At 41.0% G+C, this 25,332-nt stretch overlaps 1 protein-coding gene across 4 annotated transcripts; it reads right to left on the bottom strand.

Moving 5' to 3' along the window:
* Positions 1 to 2,335: 2,335 nt before the first annotated feature.
* sh3tc2 (SH3 domain and tetratricopeptide repeats 2) lies at positions 2,336 to 23,234 on the bottom strand. Of its 4 annotated transcripts, XM_049738283.2 has the most exons (24): positions 22,611 to 23,234; positions 22,263 to 22,341; positions 17,578 to 17,666; positions 16,983 to 17,081; positions 15,894 to 16,022; positions 14,202 to 14,329; positions 13,929 to 14,034; positions 13,689 to 13,832; positions 12,116 to 12,311; positions 11,914 to 11,987; positions 11,506 to 11,701; positions 11,157 to 11,293; positions 10,987 to 11,037; positions 9,636 to 9,940; positions 8,694 to 8,888; positions 7,227 to 8,087; positions 6,919 to 7,139; positions 6,618 to 6,784; positions 6,296 to 6,473; positions 6,061 to 6,211; positions 5,499 to 5,621; positions 5,255 to 5,405; positions 5,005 to 5,201; positions 2,336 to 3,263 (listed from the first exon to the last, which is right to left on the bottom strand). In XM_049738283.2, exons 3-24 carry the CDS (start codon positions 17,600 to 17,602, stop codon positions 2,661 to 2,663), a joined length of 4,437 nt encoding a protein of 1,478 aa, XP_049594240.1. In that variant the 5' UTR covers positions 17,603 to 17,666; positions 22,263 to 22,341; positions 22,611 to 23,234; the 3' UTR covers positions 2,336 to 2,660. The 4 variants fall into 4 exon arrangements, with proteins under 4 accessions (XP_049594240.1, XP_049594249.1, XP_049594229.1 ...); XM_049738292.1 differs by lacking the exon at positions 17,578 to 17,666 and having other exon boundaries at positions 22,611 to 23,233; XM_049738272.2 differs by lacking the exons at positions 17,578 to 17,666; positions 22,263 to 22,341; positions 22,611 to 23,234 and adding an exon at positions 17,667 to 18,102 and having other exon boundaries at positions 14,202 to 14,326.
* Between the last annotated feature and the right edge of the window lie 2,098 nt (positions 23,235 to 25,332).

Raw genomic sequence — 25,332 nt, 5'->3', positions numbered from 1 at the left:
CTTCAGATCCTTGAGGGCTCGCGCCACAAGTGTCATGTATGACAGGAAGCCTAAGAAGGGTCAAGTGAAGGGTCAGTTCCCAGGCTGCAAATGTTGGTGGAGCTAAATGTTTTAAGTGTTTGCCAGAAGTGGTTAAAAATGGCCATTCATATTGATGGCCAGTCAGGGTCATCAGGGTCATATACCCTAAAAATTGCGGAGTTGACATTTCAAAGGTTAGATGTTGTATAGTTCTTGTCACACGCTTATCTTAAAATACTGTGTACAGCTGTTGCTCATACCCTTTTGAAGATGGAGGTAGAATGTCCAAAATGGAGGCAAGCAGGCATGCAGGTTGAGGGAGAGAGGCAATGGCAGGCAGGCAAAGGTGGTAGGCCAAGCAAGGAAAGGGGGGAAGGGGAATGGCAGGCAGGCAAACAGGTGGCACACAGGTACAAATCCAAAGTGTTTGTAATCCAACTAAGGTTTCAACATTTAGGGTTCCATGAAGTAAACTAAAGTTTGTTTTCTAAATTCCAAGTTTCAAGTTCCAGAAATTTCAAGCTTGGAGCAGACTTGAAGTAACTTGAAACGGCCTTTTAGCGGTAAAAAACTATGTCACTACTGTCTTCCTACTTTGTCAAACTGAGACTGACTACCAAGTGGGAGCAGCCTATTTCCCTGATCAGGTGACTGTCAGGTGACCAAAGGCTTTGTCAAATAAAAGTCCATGGCCCAAGGCCAGCGAATCTTAAACAAAAATAAGAATTTAAGCAAAGGAAACTAAATTGGCTCCAACAGAGTATCTAGGCCAGGGGTGTTAAAATCCGGGCCGCTGTCCTGCCTGCTTTACATGTCTCCCTCCTCCAACACAAGGATTAGGCCTCTTTGGCAAATACTAAGTAGATAGGAGACTTGAGCAAGGTTATCTGTGACATGTTTTGTTCTTCCTATCTATCTGTACTCTGGCACACATTTCTAGTTGAATGACCATGGAGTGACACATTGTCACATATGGGCTAGGTAGGTCGAGCCAGCCTTCAACTCGGGGGAGAATAAAGAAAGAATTGGAACTATTTTGGACAGTTTCTTTCTTCCCTATCCTTTCTTCCACAACCGGAAGAATAAAGCTCCACGGCCGTGTTTCAATCTTCCTGGCAAGTAGTGCAACTTAAAATATGCAGTCTTCTGCTAGTCATTCTTGTGTAATATTGTGAGCATTAAAGATAAAAGGATCACGTGGGAGGATGACCCACCAACAATTTGGAAAGAAAACAACAAAACTCATGACTCAACCTAATTTACCATCTCCTTTCTCCAGACAAACAGGGGTGTTTTGTTGTTTTTTCAGCACTATTTTGTTCTAAGCTTTAGGCACACATTATCCTACAGTTTTTATTGATTGCTTTGACCTGTTTGGAGAAGCTGGGAAACTCTCGGCCTTTATCATCACCATCTCATGCAAATGTATTAACCCATTCTCATTAGATTGACGGTTTTCCCAACCTATAGCAAAACAGTTAACACCGATGTCATTCCATTAGTCCAAATTCCATTGTTTTAGCTGTGGTTACAAAACTGAAACCATATGCTCCGAGCCCCTAGAAACTCCCTGATCAGTATGCAATCACTAAAAGCACTCGTCTGACACCTCTTCACAAAATTTTTCCATTTGCAATCAGTCTTCAGGCCTGTGTTATTTGCAAGCATGGATGGAGGAGGTCTAAAGCAGATAAGAGTAAGAGGTAGAGGGGTCAGAGGAAGAGGAGTTTGTGTGTGAGGTGGAGGTATCGCTGGAAGGGCTCAGAAGAGACAGAAGAGTATCACTTGTGGCTATCTCATACTCTTATAGTTGTAGTATATTTGCTTTTGTTCCGTATCTTAAATGGTTTGGCACAGGTATTGTCTTTTGCAAACAAAATGCAGCATTTTCACCACTGTGGGATGTGTTTAGCCTTCTGCGTTAACTGTTTTGAAAATGTCGATTTTGAGTTGCCGGCTGCGTCAAATCAATCAATATAAACTAATACTTGCAAGTGTGAGTCTGGGTCCGTAGGTGTAATTGTTTGAGCACAGACGTTACAAGTTACATTGTTTATTTGGAATGTTATGTTTTTATTGTGGCTGCAGTGCAATTTTTTTCCCCCATAAGGTTGGGAAGTATGCGGATAATCGTGCAATATTTTCTTATTGCATGACCACAATGTTGGAATTTGTTTGCACACTATATTTGTCTTGTTTCCACAACAGTGCCCTTCTTTCAAAGGTCTCTGTAAACCCTTTCAGCCAAGCAGTAATGCAAAAACAGTATCATAAGGAAACAAATACTAAAAAAATTACTTGCGTGTTCTCAGTGTCAATATTGCCCAAAAATAATTTATTGATGTTGTCATCTGTCGAAATGTGTTCTTTCTCTTATTTCTTGTAAGACATGTCACAGAAGTATAAAAGACATAGAAAACCCCTATCATTGTGACAACATTCTGATATGCCAACTGTATCATAAAAAGGCACATCATTTAAAGCAACTTAGAACTCTCGTCTCATTTTATAAATAAGTGCCATCTTGTTGGAACATTGCATTCCTTTTACTGGCTCAGACACGTGTCTAGAAAAAGGGAAATAAGGAACATAAAGTGCCGCGAGTTTTTTTTTTTGCGTGGAGGCCCACGTGAATCCGCTCAGGATGAAAGGTTATCTCCACTGCTGGGATCTTTCTGATCAAAATGTGGAGCCATGTCCAGTTCTTTCTCAGGATAGAGACTAATTTTACTGGACAAATCATCATCCCCATTTAATTGTTTGGGGGAAGTTTGTACAGTGTCTGTTGAGCTACATGAGTCTGACATGTGCTCCCTGGCTGTGTCAAAGGACTCAGTCAAAATACTCTCATTATAAGACTGACTGGCAGTAAATGCAGGGATGTCAACCAGTGAATTGTTTGTGTCAGGAGGAGGAATGTAGTCATCCACTCTTCTGATCGCAGTGCCTCTGTCGGTATCCACTTGCATTCGACAATTTCTTGGGAATGGTTCACTGTCACAGACTTCATCTGTATCCTTTCCAATTTCCTGGTTCACAGCAGAGTCCTCTGCTCCCGAAAGAATTCTCTTCAGGCTATGGGCTCTGTCTCTGTACAGCTGGCATAGCTGAGCATCAGGGATGTGGTTCCCGTGGATCTCCGCTAACTTCATATACACTACGTACAGGGCCTCAGCGTTTGCTTGATCCTCCAGGGCAGCTGCCAGAGCAAGGTGGAAATAACCCAATGCATCATAAGAATCCTGGTGAGGAAGCATGACAAGAAAAAAATACATTGGTTTATCCAAAATCAAGAAACAATCCAAAAGAATAGTTTATGAAGCCTATGTCTAGGAACTGCAAAACCCTTCAAAACAGAGTATATTCGGGGACATGGTAAATTTCTCAAAGTGCGCTAATGACTGGACAAACAATGAATTAAGGTAATTGAAATAACAAATGAAATAATTGTAATCGTACAAAAGTCCCTGATACTAAAGGCTGCTATGTTGACTGTGTGAAGAATTCAAAGACTTTAGTAGAACTGCGGTCCCGTATTTTGGTGAAGCGCAGTCAGAGTTTCAAGTCTAATTAGATCTGATGTTTTGGTCAAACCTAGACTCACTTTTCGAAGGCTTTCCAAATGATTGGCCTATTTCTTATAGAATTCACCTGTTTGCAGTTTTCTTTTCTAACCCATCCTATGTTATTTGCTGCAAAACTCACACATGCATGCTCAGGCCAAAGCCCTGTCTAATAGACATGTAAGTAGTACCGTATTTTCCGGACTATAAGTCGCTCCGGAGTATAAGTCGCACCAGCCATAAAATGCCCCAAAAAGTGAAAAAAACATATATAAGTCGCTCCGGAGTATAAGTCGCATTTTGGGGGGCAATTTATTCGACAAAATCCCACACCAAAAACAGTCATGAACGAGCAACAACAGGCTAAACAATAGCAACAACAGGCTAAACGATAGGTATGCTAACGTGACAAATACAAACAAAGAGCTGAGAACGGGCCTAACGTAACATATAGAGTGATTAAGGACAACTATTACATGAATAACATGTTTATAAAACAATCGGTGTCACTCCAATTCATTAAATAGCAACAACAGGCTAAACGATAGGTATGCTAACGTGACAAACACAAACAAAGAGCTGAGAACGGGCCAAATAATAATAAATAATAATAATAAATATAAGAGGAGCAAAAATAGAGCAAGTGTACATACAGCAGACAGTGGACTTGGATATGGTGCTTAAAGTGTTAATTGCTTTATTTGATGTTTTCTCTATTTTTTATGTTTTGAATATGTTCAAGATAAAGATATAAAAGCATGTGAAGTGATCAACTATACTAAAAATAACATGGGAAGTGGTCAACTATACTTGTAAGTAAGTGATGTCTTAATGCTCAAGTAAAAATTTGTGAAATAAAACATATATAAGTCGCTCCTGAGTATAAGTCGCCCCCCCACCCAAACTATGAAAAAAAGCGCGACTTATAGTCCGGAAATTACGGTAATCCTTTAGGTGTGGTAGATTACGCGCAGATTTCCGCTATATGAGGCAGGACTCCATTCCTATCATTGGCGAATAGCGGGTGTATACTGAAATTTGATTAGTCACATACAGAAAGAAAGAGCCGGAATGACTGTCTTTTGGTCATCAGTTTTTGAGACTCATTTTGTATACTCTATCATGTGCATTCTTGCCAAATTTATGTCAGCAAAAAATCCAAACTACCCTGCAATGTTTTCCCCAGTTTTAAAACCTGCGTTTTAAACAATGAGACCCTTTGCAGATTTTTCTGATTATATTATTGACTCGGGTTGAAAGATTTCAGGAAAATATTGATTTAAGATTTTTCTAACAGATTTCAATTTCAGTTTCAGATTCAGTTCCCCAGTGTGATCACCAAACTCAATTTTACAGAACTGTGAATGCTTGTCTCAGCATTTGCACAAGGGAAACATTAGTGCCATTGTCTACGTAGTACCTTGAGCTTGTGCAGCATGAGATTTCCCAACCTGCAGTAGACCTGAGTGTAGTAGCGCGCTTCCATTGGGTGCTCCATGATGGGCAGACAGAGAGACAAGGACTTGAGATAGTAGTTCTCGGCCATCTCATAATGCTGAAGGTTGTAGTAAACTGTCGCCAGTCGGTGGTAGGCTGTCCTCTCATTCATATTCACACCTGCAAAAATAAGTCGTAACTCAACTGTACAAACTCAGTGGCTTTGCTTGTACCTGTTTTGTTAGCTACTTCAACAGCTAGTGTCGCGTATTGCAGAGCCTCTTCCTGCTCCCCCTGGTCCATTAACAGCTGTATTAGTTTACTCAGCAAGCGGAACTCTGAATGGGTGTCTCTGATACTTCGGGAAAATGGTAAACTGCCATCCTGTTTAAGAAGAAAAGCGAAAAATGTCCCATCAATGTCAGACATATGGGAATTTTGAAAGCAGCTTTGAAACAGATTGCGTTTTCTACTTACCCTGTAGAAAGGCACTGAAGCCATCCTGTTCCTGTGTCCTTTAAAATAGACGTCCCCTGCTTCCTCATAGATGCTCATCGAAAAATGGGGGTCGTTCATTCTCAGGGCCGTCTTCACTGCTGCCTATCAATCACAGTTTTATGTTCATACGGTACAACTGATTTCCATTATTACAATATATGTATTGGATCTTACAATATATTGGATCAGTATATGAGCTACGCTGATCCTGACTATAACCAACAGCATTTCTAATATGTTTCATCAAAAATTGAAAAGAATCACGATCCGCTGGATACGTCCCCTTTCACTCATTCGCTGCTGGCTCAGTTACAATGGATAGTTGACATTTATGTGAATTGAGTTAAAATGGGGTGTTCTGCAAGTTGTGTTTGTTCTCACTCATTAAAAAAAAAAAAGAAAGAAAAAAAAAATGCTTTTATTTTGACACAAGCAATGTAAAGCAGTAAGTATCGGGGACAGATATGTACTTAAACTGTCAAAACATCCGACCCTTGTGACCATCACGCAATCCAAACATATTGCTCGCAGCCCTCCTCACCTGCAGGTACATATCGGCCAGCTCATCCTCCTGGATGAGATAATAAATTCTTCCCACCTGCAACCAAGACTCAGATTCTTCTTCCCGCTTGCCTAAATCAATGGAAATCCTCAGGCTTTGCTTGGTGTAATCCAAAGACTTACGAGATGATCTGTACCACATAATTGAAAAACGTTTTGGTCTGTTATCATAAAAAAAGCAGGTTGTGTAAAGCTGAATGAGAATTAAAAGTCACCTTTCAGTATTTAGTGAGAGGTAGAGGCTGCTTAAGATTTCAAGGTACTCTCCTTCAAGTCTCTTATCCTTCAGCTCCCTGGCTACTGACACGCAGTGTTCATAATAGACGATGCTTTGACCGTAAAGCAGTAGGTCTGAATAGAGCCGACTCAGCACCTTGGCCACCACTAACTGACCTACACAGTAAATAAGGCACAATTTGAATGCAACACATTTAATTACATTAGGAGATTGTGAAGTGTTCAATAGTTTTGTTCACTGAAGGGTGTACAATGTAAAATTTGTTTATTTGACGTTTATTGATCAGTCTTCATACTTACTGGGCAGGTTTCTAGCATGCAGTGCCATTAGAAGTCCCATTTCATAAGACACCCTGACACGGTGACTCTGCCCCCTGTCTTTGTAGCTCCTCCCCAACCAAAGGAAGGTCTGCACATGCTCCTCATCTGTGGGGCTCTCCCAGAGTTCCTCAAAAAGTCGCAGAGATCTGGAATAACAACTAACAGGTAAGTCTGTTGCCAGAGCACATTGTGATTTGATATACATACTTGGTTGATTATTGAGAAGGGGTGTATACACTTTTGCAGGAGAAAGTAGTCTAAAATTGGGAGGATATCTGACCTGACCAAGAAATGCTCTGCCAGTGTAGATGCCCCTGAATGTAGTGCCAGGCAGCCCAGGTTGGCTAGTGCCAGGGCCTGATTCCTCTGGTTTCCGCTTTCCCGGGATATTACCAAGGCCGAGTGGAGTTGCCAGCCTGCCTCTGGGATACAGCCCTGTTGCCTCAGACACAAAGCCAAGAGATTGTGGATGACACCTCTTTGAGTGGAGCTGTCCGACCCCTGCAAAGTAGTTAGACATGAAAACAGACATCAGAGTACTTTTAAAGGAAGGAGCAAACGATACATGACTTTAGAGTGGTTTTGTACCTGAAGTGATATAAGCAGTGGTTGTAGGACACCCTGAGCTTTCTCAGCCTGGCCTGTTAAAACCAACAGCCAGCTGAGCAACACAGAGGCTTCAAAAGCTTCCTCCTCATTGATGAAGCCTCCCGTCTCCACTGCTCGTTGAGCACAGCACACAGACTTATCAAGAGCACCATACTGCTGGTAAACTGAGGCCAAGCCCAGACATAGGTCCCGCTGCGATTTTAAGTCCCCCTCTTTCTCAGCTATAGCCAGTGCCTGCAGGAGGTAAACCACAATCTGGGCAGGAAGCAGCGAGGTTCCCTCCTTCCAGAATGGGTTCAGGCGAGCTGAGTTCCTGATAAACCTTTCAATCCTCTGGAAGGAGTCACGGAGCGAGTGGTCTTGTCTTGAGTCGAGGCTCAGGGAAGCCAACACCAGGTAAGGCATGTATTTCCGATGATAGAGCAAACTCAATAGCCAATTGAGGTCCAGAGGTGCTACAGAAAGCCCATCGTTGGCCGAGAGAGTTGAGGAGAGGAACTGGAGGCGCTCAACAAAGGGAAGAGCATCGTCAGGTTTCCTTAGTAGCAGGAAGAGGCTGGCGATAAGGTAGCACACACGGGCTTCCAGATATTTATCCCCTGTGACCATTGATCTCCTCAGAAGCAGTTTGAGCAGTTCAATTTCATCGGAGGATGTGTAGGTATGTTTGGGAAGACAAAGGAGCATGGCGCTGGCCTTCTCCAGGGTGAGGGGCAGCTTATCGGTCATCCGCTGCTTCAGGTAGACGGCTGTGAGGTTAGTGAGGAGAGCGATCAACAGCGGCGTGTCTCTGAAGCCTTCCACCTGAACACTCAGAGCTTCCTCGTAGTACACGCGAGCCTGAAAAGGGAGGATATTGTCAGAAACACTTTGTAACATTCACAATCCATTTCAGATATTGAAATGTGTACGATGAAAACTTGCTAATTAAAACAATGTTTTCATAAAACTGTAGGAAGATCAAATGTGTGTCTCTGTATACAGTAGAACATGTTTGAACTGTTTTTCTTTTTCCTTTTCTTGTTTTTCTTACTGCGCCATACCAAGCATTGTTACTACTTTGCTTATGAGGGAACATCAGACTGTTTATCATATTAATAAAACAAACCTGTGCATTTTCAGTTATGTTATATATTGGCCAGCACATAGCAATAATTGGTTATATTATGTGCATTTTATGGACATTAGCTATCAAAGTGTTAAAAACTGTGTCAGCATGTCAGAAATGTTATGATGGGAAAGTTTTTTATTTTTATGAAACACTAACAACTCTTCAATAGCATGTCACAAAAGGCCTGTATTGGATCTCATTAGATTTTGAACTTTGACCTAAGGTAAGTCTGACATTCGTATGACTAGGTTCTAATCGCATGAGGAACAGTATGTGATACAATCAAATCAACCAATAAAACCAAAAATGGATTATGTATTTAGAATATAAATGACCTGCGATAGCTTGAGCTTCCTGGCACAGAGTCTTCCCAGGAGGAAACATGCTCGCCTATGTGCCCAGTGCATCCCCATCCTCTTGGCACACTCCCTGACACTCTCAAGCTGACCTGAGAGCTCATTCTCGCCCTTTCCATTGAAGGTCATCCATAGGAAGGAATACTTGAGGTCATACATGGGGAGGAAGTCTTCCTAGGAGGAAAAAAACAAATACACACTAAGTTTCCTAGCAGCTTTTAATGTACAAATAGAAAATGATTTACTGGCACCACATCAATTACAATTCCATCTTGGAAGTATCTCAAGTCATGTGTTGGCAAATTTGACTTGTCACACATTGTAGATTAGTTCAGTAAGAGAGAAAACCATTGCCATGAACTGGAAGCGAACTAAAACACCTTTTAGAACCTGACTTGAAACAAATGAAATGTGTCAAGACGCAACCCTGCACGATCTGAGGCACGCAAGCACAGAAGGCAGCCATCTTGGATCACTAACTATAGCAACTACACTTTATCAAAACACGTTCACACACACAAAATGCGTTGGTGGTGCCTACACAATAAACGGTGCGCATTAGTAATATACTGTAGGTAAAGTTTGGTATTTCTTTCTAATTCAAACTAATCAATCTTCTGTGTATTCTTTTCATAGAACTTGGGGATTTCGTAGTATTTCCACCCCTAATTTCTTTCCTTGTAGTCTTTTAATAGAACTTAAACTCATTCATCTTCTCTAGATGATGAAAATATAATAGCCTCATAGGATCTATGTGTATGTTTCTTATCAGATCATACAAATGTGCATCATTGCGTGTTCTAGTGTAGTTGCCTTAGTTAGCAATCCTAGATGGCCGACCTACTGCGCATGCACGCATCAGGTCGCAAAGGGGTCACAGATTACATCTTGACAAAGTGACTTGATTGCAATTTTGCTGACCTGGAAGTGGTCATGGTTTAGCAGGATCAACGTTGGATCCCTAACTTCTGATTCGTCCCCCTCCCAAATGTTTTCCTCCAAGAAAAGAGGGAGATCTTCGTGGAATTCACCGAGGTCTCTGAATGTGTCTTCTACAGTGAAGGACAGGCACCCTCCCTCCTGTGTCAGAGAATTGTGGGACTGATAGAGTGACACACCAGGTGATGAGTGCGATAGCGATGGGCGGGGGGAGGATTGGTACGGGGGCGTTCCGCCGCTTCTGTCCGACATGACACTCTGACGAGTGCTTGCAGGGACCTTGTGATCTGAAAAGGAAGATTATTGTTAGAACACAAAGGAAGTGACAGCATGGTAGTTATATGGGAGTGCCACATAATCAGTCCATCCACTTTCTCTACCAATTATCCTGTTGACTGTTACAACAGGGGCTGGAATGCACATCAAGTCATGGCCCAGCTGTTTGTCAATCACAGAACCAACATTGAGTGGGACCTTTAACGCCAACAAGTACAAAAAAGTCAATTACGCAAACCACTATATAGTCAATGCCAACCACGTAACAGTAACTGTGTCAAGTGTACACCAAGGCAACGAAATAGTTACAAACCTTAATCATTTTCGACTAAAACTAAATGAATCACATTTATAGTTTATAGACTCATCACCTGGTGTGTCACTATCAGATTGATTGCTTCAGGTTTTGGGTGTGTTCAGCGACGCCGGAGATATGACCTACATTCTACATTAGTTTTTCTAGTTCTCCTCACACGCCTTATATTTTTACTTTATTTTTTGGAGTCTAGTATTTTCATTTTTGTAAGCTTCGACCCGTCAATCCATGCCAGTTTTGACCGCGTCATTGCTTGAAATTCAGCGGAGCTCCGTGGCTTTTTTTGGCTTTCCCAGTACAAAGTCGCCCATGGCTCGGTGCTCTACGCTGGTTGCACAGTTGGGCATTCACCTATACACTAACATTAAAAAAAACACTTGTCGTTTGGTAGCCTTTTTTTCACTTGGTCCTCATGCATGCACAAATGAGATCTGCAAGTCACTAAGAACATGCAAAGTAAAAAAAAAAAAAAAAATGCTTACATTTTAGGACTTGAGTCTTTGTACAATATGAAAATAATCCAACAATGAGTTTAGGGTTAGGGTCAACTTCTGTGTATTTGTGTTTTACTTAAATGGAAAATTAATTGGGTGTATTATGTATTATGGTATGGTATTATGGTTATGTATGGTAATGTTAAAATTCTAGCAAAAACAGCAATAAATTGAAGTTAGCAAAAACATTTAAGTCATAATAATGGCTACAAATAAATGTGTAAAACACAAATAAGTAATGGTTTACCACGTTTGGGCCGATTCCTGATGTACATGAAGTCAGTCTCATCCAGCCTGTCTGAAAAGACATGGACATTTATTCGGTGCAAGCTTTCCCGCTCATAAAGATTGACACCAAAATACATCTACTCTGTGACGACTTTACAAGCCAATATTAGTGATGAGTTTGAGCTTTACCAAGCCTGTAAATCGAGCTGATGTCAGATGAGAAGAGCCTTTCCATTAGGTTGCCATCACACGACTCGGAGCTAAACAGGCTTGTCTGAGCGAGCGTGGTTCGCTCCTCCTCGGTCAGAAATACCAAATGGGTCTCACTATACAAGAGAAACAAAGGCAGCATTCTCATTAGAGCTGTGGGTCTGATGTTCTCATGCTTTCCACCCTGTCTAGAGTTCAGTTATGCTACAAACATTAAGATAAGCAAGAGAAAACAGGAGGGAGTGGTTTTGAAGGATGAAGTGCTTTACATCAGCATCAGACCATTAAATTTCAAGCCATACTGTGCAATGGGATTAAATCTGTTTACAGTGACATGGTGTGCAGAGGCTTGACATGGGACTTGTTGATGAAGCCGGTACGACCAGTGGAGGAGTGTTTTCCAATGAAGACGCCAAGGCCTCTAACAAGTAGTCCTTGAATCTCTACAACGTCTCCTTGATTTAGCTGGAGCTCATCTTGAACCACTGGACTGTAGTCGACCACCGCTACACACGAACCTGTCACTGTTTATAGAAGACAAAAAGTCAGCGTGAACGATTTGGTGGACATTGGAGTTCCTGTGTCAATGCCATTCCACCCCTCAAACTTTCACCTAACAATAACAACAAAGTAAAGAGGCAAAGACACTCGGATGATGTTCCATTTTACAATTAATGCTGTTGCTGCATAAATAAGCAGCCACAAAGTTACTTTCTGTGTGTACTGTGTGTTCTACCTAGTGGATGTTCAAATGCTTCCTTGTCTGTTGGTGAGCACCCTGCATCGCCCGGGTAATTCCGCAGGAACCACCTAACCCAAGGGGACAATGCCATTAACAAAGACATACATGCACAAAATCAGCACAAGTAAAGGTTAAGCAAGTATTTTACATTGCATCATAAAGTCGCTCAATAAAAATCCAATAGAGAAAAACCTACTGGTAGAAAGGGTAGGGAAGCGGCTGAGTGGCGGTGATTGGCACGAGGCCGTGATGTCCAGTGGAGAGCAGAGTACCCTCCCACATATCCTCCTGTCCCGTGTCCTTCACCATGAGAAGGTCATTCTTTTTGAAAGACAGCTGATCTTCATCATCCTCATCATGTCTTGTGCACAGTGCTTTAGCAAAGAAAGATCCTGTAACAATGTTCATTCATTAATGCACACTTTACACAACTCAAAGATACAAAGTGGTTTTACTCTGTCCTTTGGAAATGGATGATGGTTGCTTGACACCAACCAGATTAGGTAATCTCATCAAAATTCGGCAGCAAGAGGCATTGCAAAGTAAAACTTACTTTGCAATGCCAACTGTATTAATTTGCAGTATGACAGGTAGTTTTATAGTTTTGCTGTAAAAGAAAATATCTTATAATGTGCTCCATGTATGTGAAACAGGGAAGCCAAGTCAGGCAAAATGGGACTGTTAAGCATTGCAAAATTCAGTAATCCCTCGTTTATCACGGATAATTGGTTCCAAAAACCACCCGCGATAAGTGAAATCCGCGAAGTAGGGTCACCCGCTCATCTGTAAATTTTTTTGTGTGTCAATAAATGTATATGAAACCATTTAAGTGCATATTTTTTATCATTAGAACATTAAATAATTGCTTCAAACATGTAAATAATACATTCATAGTATAAATAACATACAGAAAATTTAGTATAAATATTGAAAATATAAATATTATACGTGTGTGCATGTAAAATGTTAACAATAAGTACTGGGCAGGCTAACGAGTTAGTGGAAATATGCTAATTCGCGATCGTGCTAACACGTGAAAACGGACTTCTAAAGGAATGTAAACCAACATTTGGAGCAATACTACATTGTCCTAAAGGTTAGACACGTGATCGTTCATATTTCCCCACCCCTGGGGGATCAATAAAGTTTCAATCAATCAATCAATCAATCAATCAATCAATCAATCAATCAATCAATCAATCACTGCTGTACCACTAACAACGTGAAACAGGAATTGGTATCGCCTGAAAACGGCCTTCAAAATAAAGCACACTACCTCAAATCAAAGCATGACTGATTAACAACATGGAGAATTCTTAACACATACTGTAAATATGTTTTTAGAACAGCTTTTGTTATTATAATTTTTTATAACAAGGTACAAGTTTACATAGTGTAAATATGTTTTTAGAACCCTTATTATTACAACAATATTTTTATAACAAGGTACAACACTGCAAATATGTGTTTAGAACTCCTATTATTACAACGATTTTTTTTTTTATAAAAAGATACAAGTGTGCCTTCTGCTGGCGTGTGGGCAACTTTCATGCCATAATTCCCCAAATTAGAAGTTTTATTTTGAATATGATTTTTTTTTAATTTGGAAGAAAAATCCGCAATGTAGTGAAACCGCAATAAACGAACTGCGATGTAGCGAGGGATTATTGTATTTATTTTGATGAAAATACTGTTTGGATGTCATAAGACTTTACTATAGAAGCTATATATTCCGTGTGTGCGTGTGTTGCATTGCGTACGTTTCATACCTTCCTGGAGTAAAAGCTCTAGGTAGAGGGTGGCCAGATGATCCTCATCTACTTTGACACTAATCTCCAAGTCGCTGAGCAATTTTGGCTCCAGCCAGAAGGACTGATCACACAAGAAGTTCTCCAAGCACCGTGCCACATAACCTGCCATGCAGTAGGCACAAAGACTGTAATTAATACCAATAACAGCCACAATGAACATCAATATTGCTAAAAGTAGTGACAATAAACAAAACGTACCTAAAGCTAAATAAGTCGAAAACTTCCAGAGTTCCTCTGCAGTTTTAAATGTGAGGACAAAACTGTCCTTCTCTGCATGGACAGACACCAGACGTGCAGATAGGTCCTGCAAGAACAAAGACTCCTCCTCATAAACTGAACAGAAGATTCAACAAATGCATTTCACAGTGCATTGTGAAATACTACACATACGACGGCTCATTGGGTTATTTAAAAGGCCAAGATTAACAGCCAAGTTTCTGCATCTATTAATGTGTATCATTTTGCACTCACCTTAAATAACTGGATGACATCTTTGCTGTTGCTCTCAACTACACGGAGCCGGGTGCGCAGGGCCTCCTGGAGAGCCCGGTCGGGACACTCATTGGAGCGGCGGCGTCCAGTGAAAAGAAGCGTAACTTCTAGACAGGATACATACAGCCAAATGAGATTTGCGAAAGAGCACTGGAAGCCAAAAAGCTTATAGTTTTATAAAGCATACTAAAACTAAAAAGCGAATGGTTTTACTGTCTGCAAGCAAGAGGAAAACTTTCGGAAGTTCATTAAAGATTTTCTATGGCAGCTCATATTACAGTGAGATGCTTTGTGAGAACTACCATAGTCCCTAGAGGAATAACAAAGCTATCAGATTGCTGACTGGACTCTCCATGTGGCCATTTGAATCCATTTAAAAAGCAGAAACCATAGAGTGTGATGGACCTAAGATGCTGAGTAGGTACGTAAATGTGTCCTGTCGGTATGCATGACTAAAATTCCTTAATTAGTTGGAACATTATAATACAGTTCTGTCAATCCACTATGGTGCAAATCATGGGGTATGAAAGTAAAAATCATAGTTTGATTTAGTCAATATAACTTTTCCTGACATGACCTGGCAGGGGATCAGGGTAAGCCTTCATTATTGTTCATGTATGTTTTATTTGTGTAGTATAGTCCACGTCGTGTGATACTATGTGTGAAGCGGTAAAGCCACAGATTTGTATGCATCATTATTGTAATCTGCAATTTATATTACCTAAATCTGGATTTTACACGGTCTTTAGGGTCCAGAATTTGGGAATCGCGTTAACCCCGAAAGCGCGTTGTATAGAAAGTCTTGTCTTTTTAGGATGGCATGTTTTTAGGTAGCCGAAGGGGTTCTTAGGTTAATTCACATTAGGCATGCTGACGGACAGCCGAAGGGGTCTGTTTGCCGTCCGTTACTGTGAATCCTCCCCACACATTGAAGTCTGTTGACATTTTCTTAAAAGAGAAGCAATACGCAGATGAAAATATCAGGCGGCTTGAGAAAGTCATTTGTGAATTGGATGGAAAAGAGCATAAAGCAGCCACTTATTCTATTACTGTGTCAGGCCACGCTCTTTGACTTATGAGTGACTGTATTGATTGGGGGGCTTCCGCGAACTTCCCCCTTTCTGAATCAAAAACAATCCTCGCTATCAGTAAAAAAGGAGTCAAAGATCAAACGCCTTTAAATTGGTCACGGAAATCCAGCAAATCACTAGCGCTAGTCATTTAGCTTCGTACAGTCCTTATATCATCCATTTCAAATACTACTTGAAAATGTATTCATGACAAAAAAAATTTAAAGTCGTATAGGATATAAGCGAATAAAATTTAGATTTAGATTTGTTTACACCACACCTGCGTGGTTGTAACTTGTCATGGTGAGAGCTTAAGAAACAGCACCTCAAACTATTTAATAAGTTTAGACCTGCAATTGTAGTAGATCAACTATCTTAATATTAATTAATGGTTAATTTGCTTTTAACCTGTAATGCAACGCAGCATTATTCAATTAGTGGTCCGCACTTACAGCCCAAAGTAAGTGGCCTAGCCTGTGTGGTCCAACCTGCCTGAATTGAATTGCATTCAAGAGATGCAGAGGGTATCTGAGTTGGCAAGATTTAAAAAATTCCAAAAGTTTTTGAGACCATGAATGCAACACTTGCATCAGGAACCTACCTGAGGAGCATTTTTCGCCCACTGTCACCCGACTTCCTTTAAGAAGGGTCTCTTTTCTCTTCCAGTAGTTGTCTGGCTCTGCGTCTACTTCTGACTCCACCAGGGGGCCGTCCTCATCTTCACCTACACCTGATGGTAGACGTAAGAATGGATCACAGTTTAACATGTCAAAGTTAAAGTCCCAATGATCATCGTCACACACACATCTGGGTGTGGTGAAATTTGTCCTCTGCATTTAACCCATCCCCATGTGATTTTGATGCATCCCCTGGGGGGAGAGGGGAGCAGTGAGCAGCAGCGGTGCCGCGCTCGGGAAACATTTGGTGATTTACAGTCAAGAGCAAGGTGACGCCACCGGCCATTTCAGGGCACTCTGAATGATCTTTTCAAATCTAAAGAATGTTGTGTTCTGTGACAATACAAGCACGAGTGTAAGAGTACATTTGCTTCTTTCCATAGAAAAAAAGTTTGGCTCAAGCTTTTTACATTCTTTCGTCATCAGCGGTAGAGCATGAGAGTACAACCAAAAACATGGAGCAAAAAAAGCAAAAACAATCTTATGTGAAAAGAAATAGGTAAATCGGATAGATACTAACAAGAGTAAGAGAGATATTTTTTTTCTCACAATTGCAACACCTTCTGTTCAACCTGTCAGAATTCCACTGTGATAGCATTTCTTTCCCTATGCGTAAATAAAACAAGCATATTTTCCTCTTCTTCTCAAAAGCTGTTATCTCAAATCCAACGTGACACCATCTGTAGGGATCTGTAAGTCAATATTATTCTAGTATTGTTCCAATAATTTTGACTGTCTACATTCATATTTATTCTGATCCAAGTGCAGTCTGTTTTCTACACTGCATTTAAGATCATGAGTATTGAGTAGTTTTATTCTTTTCTATCTCTGTTAGTCAGACAGATGGCTATTAGCTGACCCTAATGGTGTCAACGAGGCTTACAAAGAGCAGGAAGAATGTGCACCACCACTTTCACAGTCACATGTCTTTCTAAATCGTTTGTTTGCTGCTCAAAATATTGAAATACATGTTTGATTAAGGCAGATGCAATTTGCTGCACCACATACCCTACCTTCAGTCATGATGTAATTTCCAGAAAAGTGTTCGTGGGTCCCCCCGAGATTATATGGTGGTTCCCTCCACAAGGCATCCAGCTCAGCAGGAGAGATGTCTGTGAAGAAGTATGTCATATATAAGTGCTTTTCATAGACTATACTGTTACTTCTAAACATGAGGGGATGGGACAGGTGATACAAAATGTTAGTTAGGGGGCTTGGGGTCGGTTTACGGGGATACGACAGCATTGAGAGCACACTTAGGGTGACGTCAGAGAATCCCCCGGACGTGCGCACTCAACTCTGCACCCGACTTCTGGAGATGCGCTCTTTTTTAGACATACAATAAATAAATTACTGTTACAACAGCGGCTTCCTTCTTTATCAACATGCTGTGTCAGTGCTAAGGTATCCTGTAAAGCTTTCACACAGAGACAATCGAGAACACAACTTGGCCACACAATACAACACGACATGACGTTGGAGAGGACAAGAGCCCATTCACTTCCATCCTACAACACAAAACACAGCACTGACAGAACCACTCGGGTCGCACTTGCGGGCTCACATGCTTCTACGACACAAACAACACACAATGCCCTTCAATGTTACCTTCTTGGCTTATTGTGTTACCCATGTTGCACAGAGAACTACACTCCACTACAAGTCATGACACCCGGGCCAAGTGGGCTGGGACCGACCTGTGAAGGAGGAGAGGCAAAATTTGATGAGGGGTCCACAGCAGGAGGAGTGGAGCAGCGGTCTGCAGCAACAAGACGCCATCTGGCCCAAGAGGCGGCAGCTCCCAGGGATCAATGCCATCCCATAGGTTCCCTCCTGCCTCTGGAGCAACAATTCACTCTCTTCCTTTCCGCCGGACAGGCCCGCTTCCCCTTCCTATTTCTGCACTCCCATTCTTATCCTGCCTAGTCTTTCACTCTCTCCCCTCCTCAGTCCTCAGTGTTAAGTGTTCCTTCTCTTATTCTGTCTCTTATTCGGTTTCTAGTCTGGCTCCGCTCCGCAGTCCCATCGTCTGTCTGTGTCCATCCACCTCCACCCAGCAGCCTCTCTCTCCCCTGCTCAGCCAGCGTGAGTGCACAAAGCACTCTCTCCAATCCATGAGTGTGTGTGTATGTGTGTGCGGGGGACCTTACAGAGATTTCCCCCTATCGTGTGTGTCCGTGTGTGTGTTTGCGTATGTGTGTGAGTGTGTGAGTGTGTGTGTGTGTGTGTGTACTGTTAAAATATGCTCAGAATGTGTGTCACAATAGACAGTGTTGTCTGTCTTTTGTGTGAATTGCAGAGATAATTGCTGATCTACCCAGTACAGCAATGCTATGGATTGGCAGGCGGCAAGGTCACAGAAAAGGCGGGGGAGAGCAGCCTGGGTGGTACAGATAAAGGATCAGTTTATCCACATCCTAAATTTCTTTGTCCTCTGATGAGTAAGAAAGGTATGACATCAACACACAAAGGCACAATCATCCTGCACAAACATTGAAGAAGGTTCATCACGGTTTGTGGCTAAGGGAGGCATACAAATAGAGCTGCCGATTGTCGGAATAACAGATTTTATGCTGATCTTTACCAAATCAATAATTAGCCCAAATTTTGTCATACCTGATTCAAGTAAATTGTCCCAGCAGTACCCACACTGAACAGTATTTCATGACATAAAGTCTCTGTTCATGTTTAACATATGACAGAAACAACCAACCTGTAGCAACAGAGGGCAATGTAGGAAGCAATAAAACACAAATGTTCCGCAACAGTACAACGGAGAAGTTCCTTATTGGGTCATTGGAGCATTTACTGTATTGTGTATAAATGTGTAAAATCTCTCTCTCTCTCTCTCTATGTCCATATGTATATATATGTATGTATGTAGTATGTGTGTGTGTGTGTGTGTGTGTGTGTGTGTGTGTGTGTGTATGTGTATGTATACCGTAATTTCCGGACTATAAGCCGCGACTTTTTTCCAAAATTTTGAACCCTGCGGCTTATAGTCAGGTGCGGCTTATATAAGATTTTTTTCGTGATTTTTGTGATGACTTGATCACTTTTATTCACTTGTAAAAAGGCTGTGGACCACTGTTGTGCAGTATCTTGAAGAAAAAAACAACAACAAAAATACTATTTTAAAACACTACTATGGCTGCTGCTTATTCTGGCTGTGTTGTTTGTGACTATTATGAGCTTTAGTAGGAATGCACGCTAGGTGACCTGCGTCAAAGGGCTCTAAACCCTTTCTCTTACTCTGCCATGTGACTCAGAGATTACACAAAGCAGTGGCGCTGTTTGGACCATCTGCATTGTATTGAAAGCCAATCAATCAGCATTTAGATTAAATTCTTCTGACATTTTGCTCACCAAAAACAAGTTGTAATGAATGTGAACTTTTAATGCATTTCATTCAGAAGGTTACTTTGAACCCTGAGGCTTAAATGGCGGCGCGGCGTATTTATGGATTTTTACGGCTTTCTGTGTACTGTCTTTCTTTGTAAAAAACTCATGTGCACGTGCGGCTTATAGTCCGGTGCGGCTTATGTAAGAAGAAAACAAAAATATCCCTGAATTTTAGCTGGTGCGGCTTATAGTCCGGTGCGGCTTATAGTCCAGAAATTACGGTATATATATATATATATATATATATATATATATATATATATATATATATATATATATATATATATATATATATATATATATATATATATATATATATATATATATATAGGCAGGAGTTAATGTGGCAAAAGCCTCTTACTTCCTGCCACATTAATTCCTGCCACATTACAAACATATTTATGTTAGATTTAGTGAGAACCTTGCCCACAGGCACAAGTTTGAGTGTTAAAGGGAAGTCAACCCTAATCTTCTTTTGTAATACGTTCTGTGGAACACAGACATAACACAATGATTAATGTTCTGTCTGTGGAATATAAATTTGACAGGTAAAATCCACCTGTTTTTATCCATCTCAGGGGCGGCCATTTTGCCACTTGCTGTCGACTGAAAATGACGTCACAATTGCTCCAAGTAGCAAAATGGCCGCCTCCTGCCATGAATTTTGCTGCTTAATCTATATTTCACAAATGCTATACACCTAAAGCTCGAGTTTAAACAGACTTTGAGGTCCAGAGTTTGGGAATTGCATTAACCATGAAAGCGCTCTGAATAGAAAGTCTTTAGGAAGGCATGTTTTTAGGGGGCCAAAAGGGTACCTTGTTACACTAATTTAAATCAGGCATATTGTTGGGCAGCCAAAGGGGTCTGTTTGCCGTCTGTTACCGTAAATTCTCCCCACTCATCAAAGTCTGTTGACATTTTCTTAAAAGAGAAGCGATACACAGATGACAATACCAAGCGGATTGAGTATATTATTTTGATGGATGAGCGAATAATGCAGCCACTTATTCTGCGATTGTGTCTGGCCATGTACTTTAACAGTGTGGATGAGATGCTTCCGCGAACTTTCCCCTTTCTCAATCAAAAACAAGTCTAGCTGTCCGTAACACTGTCATAAAGCAGTCATAAAAATCAAACAGCCCGGCTTATTATCAAACGCCTTTAATCGGTCACGGAAATAAATCAAATCACTAGCGCTAAGGTTTACGTGCTAGTCATTTAGCTTCGTATGGTCCTTATAGCATCCATTTAAAAAAAATTGGGGTCCATGACCAAACCGCGTTCGACAGAAATTTGTGTGCAATCGAAGCGCGTAAAATCAAGTTTCAGGTGTATTAATATGAATGCCGTGTTAGACTAGTGGGGGCACATATAACATATTATCGTAAAAACATTTTTGGGGTTGACTTCCCTTTCAATGGTTGTTTGTCTAATCTTCTGCCCAGCAACTAACTGGCGAGCAGTCTCAGGTGAATCCCACTTCTTGTCCCAAATAGTTCCAGTTACCACAATCCTAATGAGAACAAGTAGTATTGAAATTGGATAGATGGCTTAAGACCAGCTAATATATCTTAGGTTAGACAGTTGTCATTGTTTTAAGACTCATGATCTTGTTTCCTTCACATTAGATGAACTCTGTGAGTCCCCACTAATGGCCTGTGAAGCATGACTTAATTCACATTCAAATTAAATTGTTGGTTCTCTTCCGATAAAGAAAGAGAAACTCAACAGTGGTCACTGAAATAACTTGAAAATGAATTTCCAAAATGCACTTTTACAAGCCACAAAGTCACTTCAGCTCTATACTGACAGATGTGACAAAGTAGCAATTGGTAAAAAGAAAACAACATAGTGTGTCAATAAAATAAAAAGGAGCCACATTTATCTTCTTGGGCGGCTTTGGTAAATCTGAATATGTGCAGGGTCCATTATAATCTGCCCAGGTCACTTCAATTAGTGTTTTGACAATAATGTTAGGTCATAGACTTCAGTTATTTCAGTGCCTGTTGTGTTTCTGTTTTTCCTTCTGTAATGGAAGAGTTTTGTGCAAATGTGTGTAAAGCTAACACTTGCTTGTGAATCTTGTAAAATCAGAGTAATCCAAGTTATATTTACTGAGTGTTTTCTAACCACTGTTTAGGCTTCTTGAGAAAATGTCTTACGCCCTTACTTTCCCTCATTTTTGCACTGATTGTCAAAGAGGCAGAGACCAGTGCCATCATGTCTGATGTGCAAGCGACTGAATTTGAGCATGAAAGCTCTTAACAGTTTTGAGCTGCTTCTGACATTGAATGGTAAATTGCTTGTTCGCACAGAGCGCAACTGAGCCGGTCGGTCTAATCTAATAAAATTCTGCTCCAGTCTGACAGGGTCACATGCTCTGTCATTGCTCCAAACCAAAAGCTGTCCAGGAGACAACAGCTGTCGAGATTACAAAAAAACGGACCACGAAACACACACTTCAATAGCAAAGTGACTTGTAGTTGTGATATAGAAGTCACAATATCCACAGAGAACAGCTGTGGACTGAGTTGCTGTTTCCTGACAGCTGGGACATCAAACCCATTCCTCTCACAAATGGCAGCTCACCCTGTACTGTGTATGTCAATAAAGTCTCATGTCACAGAAAACAAGATAAGTCACAGATACAGCTTTTGCAAAGCATTCACATGTGATCAACTTAACTTTACCTTCACACATTGAAGCCAGAAATGCAATTACGGCACTCTGCAAGCAACATTCAATCAAATAGGAAACATATGCTCTATCTAGTCACGTGAATAAATGGTCCTCATAAGTTTGGACGTTTTTTATTTTTAACTGGATTTTTAAATTCGTAATATATAGTTTGGTCATTTCAGAAAAAGGATATATAATTTTAGACTTACTTAGTTCACTTGCATGCCTGTGGGTCTAGGACAGAGTTCCCTGCAGAGAGTCCCACACTGTTGCGGAGTGGCATTCGCACTACAAACAAACAGTCGGGGTTGAATTGTTGCTTTCTATTGGGTTCTAGTTATACAGTATGTTTTTATATTTTAATACACGTTTATTGCATACAGACAAGTAGAACACAAGACTATAGTTGTGTAAGCGCACACGAAAGTCATACACTATATGACAACTACGTTTGTGAGTTTAAGGTTAGTACAAGGTTCAACTTTGATTAGTGGGATATTTTTAGGATACCGATCAGTGCTTGAATATTTAGAGTGGGGGTAGTCACACATGTTTACCTCTTTTCTGTTCTACTCTTCAAGGCATTCCTCTTGCGCTGACACAACATGTGTGTATCGCTGTCTGTGTGCGTTTCGCCATGCATTTCCTGGTGGTCGCTGTTTTAAGTTGTCTCAAAACCCACTGGACATAAAGAACTCTGAGAAAGTCCGAACGTCAGTGTCTGCTTGTTTTTGCCTTTAAACGCCACAGAGGCTGTCCTGTACGGCATGTCACTTGACAACTAACTCCGCCCCCTCATGTCTCTCTCACTTCCCTACATCCATTGACCATAAAGTCTTCCTTTCCACCTACGTGACCTGTCACTCAAGCGATTGCTCATTTGACTGAGTTTTTTTTAAAAAAATCGTTTTAAAACCATTAGTGACTCGCTACCAGAATAAAGCGCGCCGTTTATTTCCTCATTCTAAAACACCAGTCATACCAGTTTGAGATGAAGCGCATGACAGATTAAAAACAAAATCGCATCCAGGATTGTCAGTTGTCGCGATACGTGGAGGAATCCCTGGTCTACATTCCAGGACCTTAACCTGACCCTGCCCGTCAGTTCACACGGATAAAGTGCCTACATTACTCTGATAATGCAATCTCTCACTTATCTCTCACTTTGTCCTCATGATAGTAATGATATCCCAGCTAACTCACGCCCACTCGTCACATGGCAAAACTAGTCAAAAGAGCATATACGTAATCGCCTTCAACAACTACGGACCAAATAGTCATCAATCAATCCAAACAACCATTCAACCAATCAATGTGTGCGTGTGTGTGCGTGTGTGCGTGCGTGCGTGCGTGTGTGCGCGTGTGCGTGTGTGCGTGCGTGCATGTGCGTGTGTGTACGTGACAAAAAACAAAACAAAAACAAAAAACACTGTTGCTTTGTGATTGATTTGCATCACCAGCAGTTCGGTTGGGAGAAATTCTGCAGGCAGAGGACAAGATGGAATCTGGGTTTTGTGAACTCACAAATACCGCAATAATTCAGCTTGTAGGCAAGGAAGGCCGAGATTCAAACCCCCGAGCAAAGTCTTGTGAGGCAGATGTGCTTGCCAGTATTTTACCATACTCATGCCTAACCTAATAACATATTACTAATTGCAATGTGTAACTTTTTTGTTTTTTAATTCAACCCATGTTCATATGAGGAAAGATTATTCACTATGTTTGCCTGCATAATAAAATGTTAACCCTAAAAGTACTTCTATATTCCAAGTCCCAAGTGCACAATGACAAAGTCACCGTGAACACATCAGCCCTGCACTGCACATGTGATCATGCAATTGGCTATGCACCACAGGACCTAGACCATTAATTTTGCGCTGTTTGCATGCGTGTGTGTGTGTTGTGTGTGTGTTGTGCGTGTGTGTGTGCGTGTGCGTGTTTTGTGTCTGTGTGTGTGTGTGGGGGGGGGGGGGGGGGGTGACAAAGGGTATGATTGTAAGGATTATTGTAAAGAATTCAGTAAAATGCTAATCGGTAATACCGATAAGGGCCAGACAGAGGTTGATTGACGACCAAAAAGCACTGCCTGGAAACACTGCACAAATTAGTAGGCAGTAAAAGTGTGGAAAAAACATCAGTCCAAAATCGTATTAAGTAACTGGTTTAATCAGAGATTGCAAAGTTTTTGCTTGTATAGCACAGTCTTTCTGGAAATATTTGATATATTTCCTACCAATAACGTAAGAGGGAATATTCATCTTTCTGTATTAACCTGACCTGCCCTGCTGCCCTCGTTGCACGGGAAGGCTAGCTTCCTGTTTTTCCCTCGTCAGTTCATAGGACACAACTAACACAGAGTGTAGTTAGCATCCAATTGGACCCAACTGGTCAACCATGTGTTGTTTATTATGACCAAAGACATTTCAATGTCCAATGACATTTGTCTGGGATGAGGGAACGCTTTGAATGCCTCCTAAGCAATTGTCTCTAATTAATTTGATTTACTGATTTACTTCAATGACTCCACCACAACAGATCCACAAAGTTTTGTGAACCCTGACAAAACCTAAAATGTGGTACTGTTGATCAGTGAGTGATAACAAAAGCAGATGTCGAAATATATATATTTTTTTATCATTTAACACTTGGTGGGTGGGCACTCATTCCAGAGACCCAAGATTTGTATACAAGCCATGTATATATAGTTGTTATAAAGCACAGCAATAAAGCAGAAGTTGAGGATGCAGAGTATGGATATTTATAGCACCAGAACACTCGAATCAAGTTTATGCTCGTTTTTGAGTGGAACCCTTTACAACTAATGAGCCAGTGAATCAACAAAAAGGCCACAGAAAACAACTGCCAGCAAGAATGACGATGGAGGACAGTGAGGCGCCGCTGACATCCCGTTAACCCATTGTCCAGCTTCCTTCGCGCTTCATAAGCGGGGCTTCCTTTGGACACAGTGGGTGGATCATTGAAAAAAGAGAAAACACACACACACACACCAAGAAACCCCTCACAGTCATTGGAAGAGCACGGAAACACCATATATGACAGACTTTATTGATTATTGATCAAGCGCCGGACCTCAAAACTGTGAGGCAGACAATGCCATTGTGTCAAACTTTTATTTAAAGCGCAGTATGTGTAAATTAATGTTGATTTTTTTCAATTATTCTTTAAAATTATGTTATTCACACTTTTACATGGGGTGCAAACAAACTAGTTCACACGCTCTGGCACCTAAAAGAATTACAAGGATGCGTGAAGGTAATT

The sequence above is a fragment of the Syngnathus scovelli genome, chromosome 1 (genome assembly GCF_024217435.2).
Source record: "Syngnathus scovelli strain Florida chromosome 1, RoL_Ssco_1.2, whole genome shotgun sequence".
Lineage (NCBI taxonomy): Eukaryota > Metazoa > Chordata > Actinopteri > Syngnathiformes > Syngnathidae > Syngnathus > Syngnathus scovelli.
This window is presented reverse-complemented; position numbering and strand designations above follow the sequence as displayed.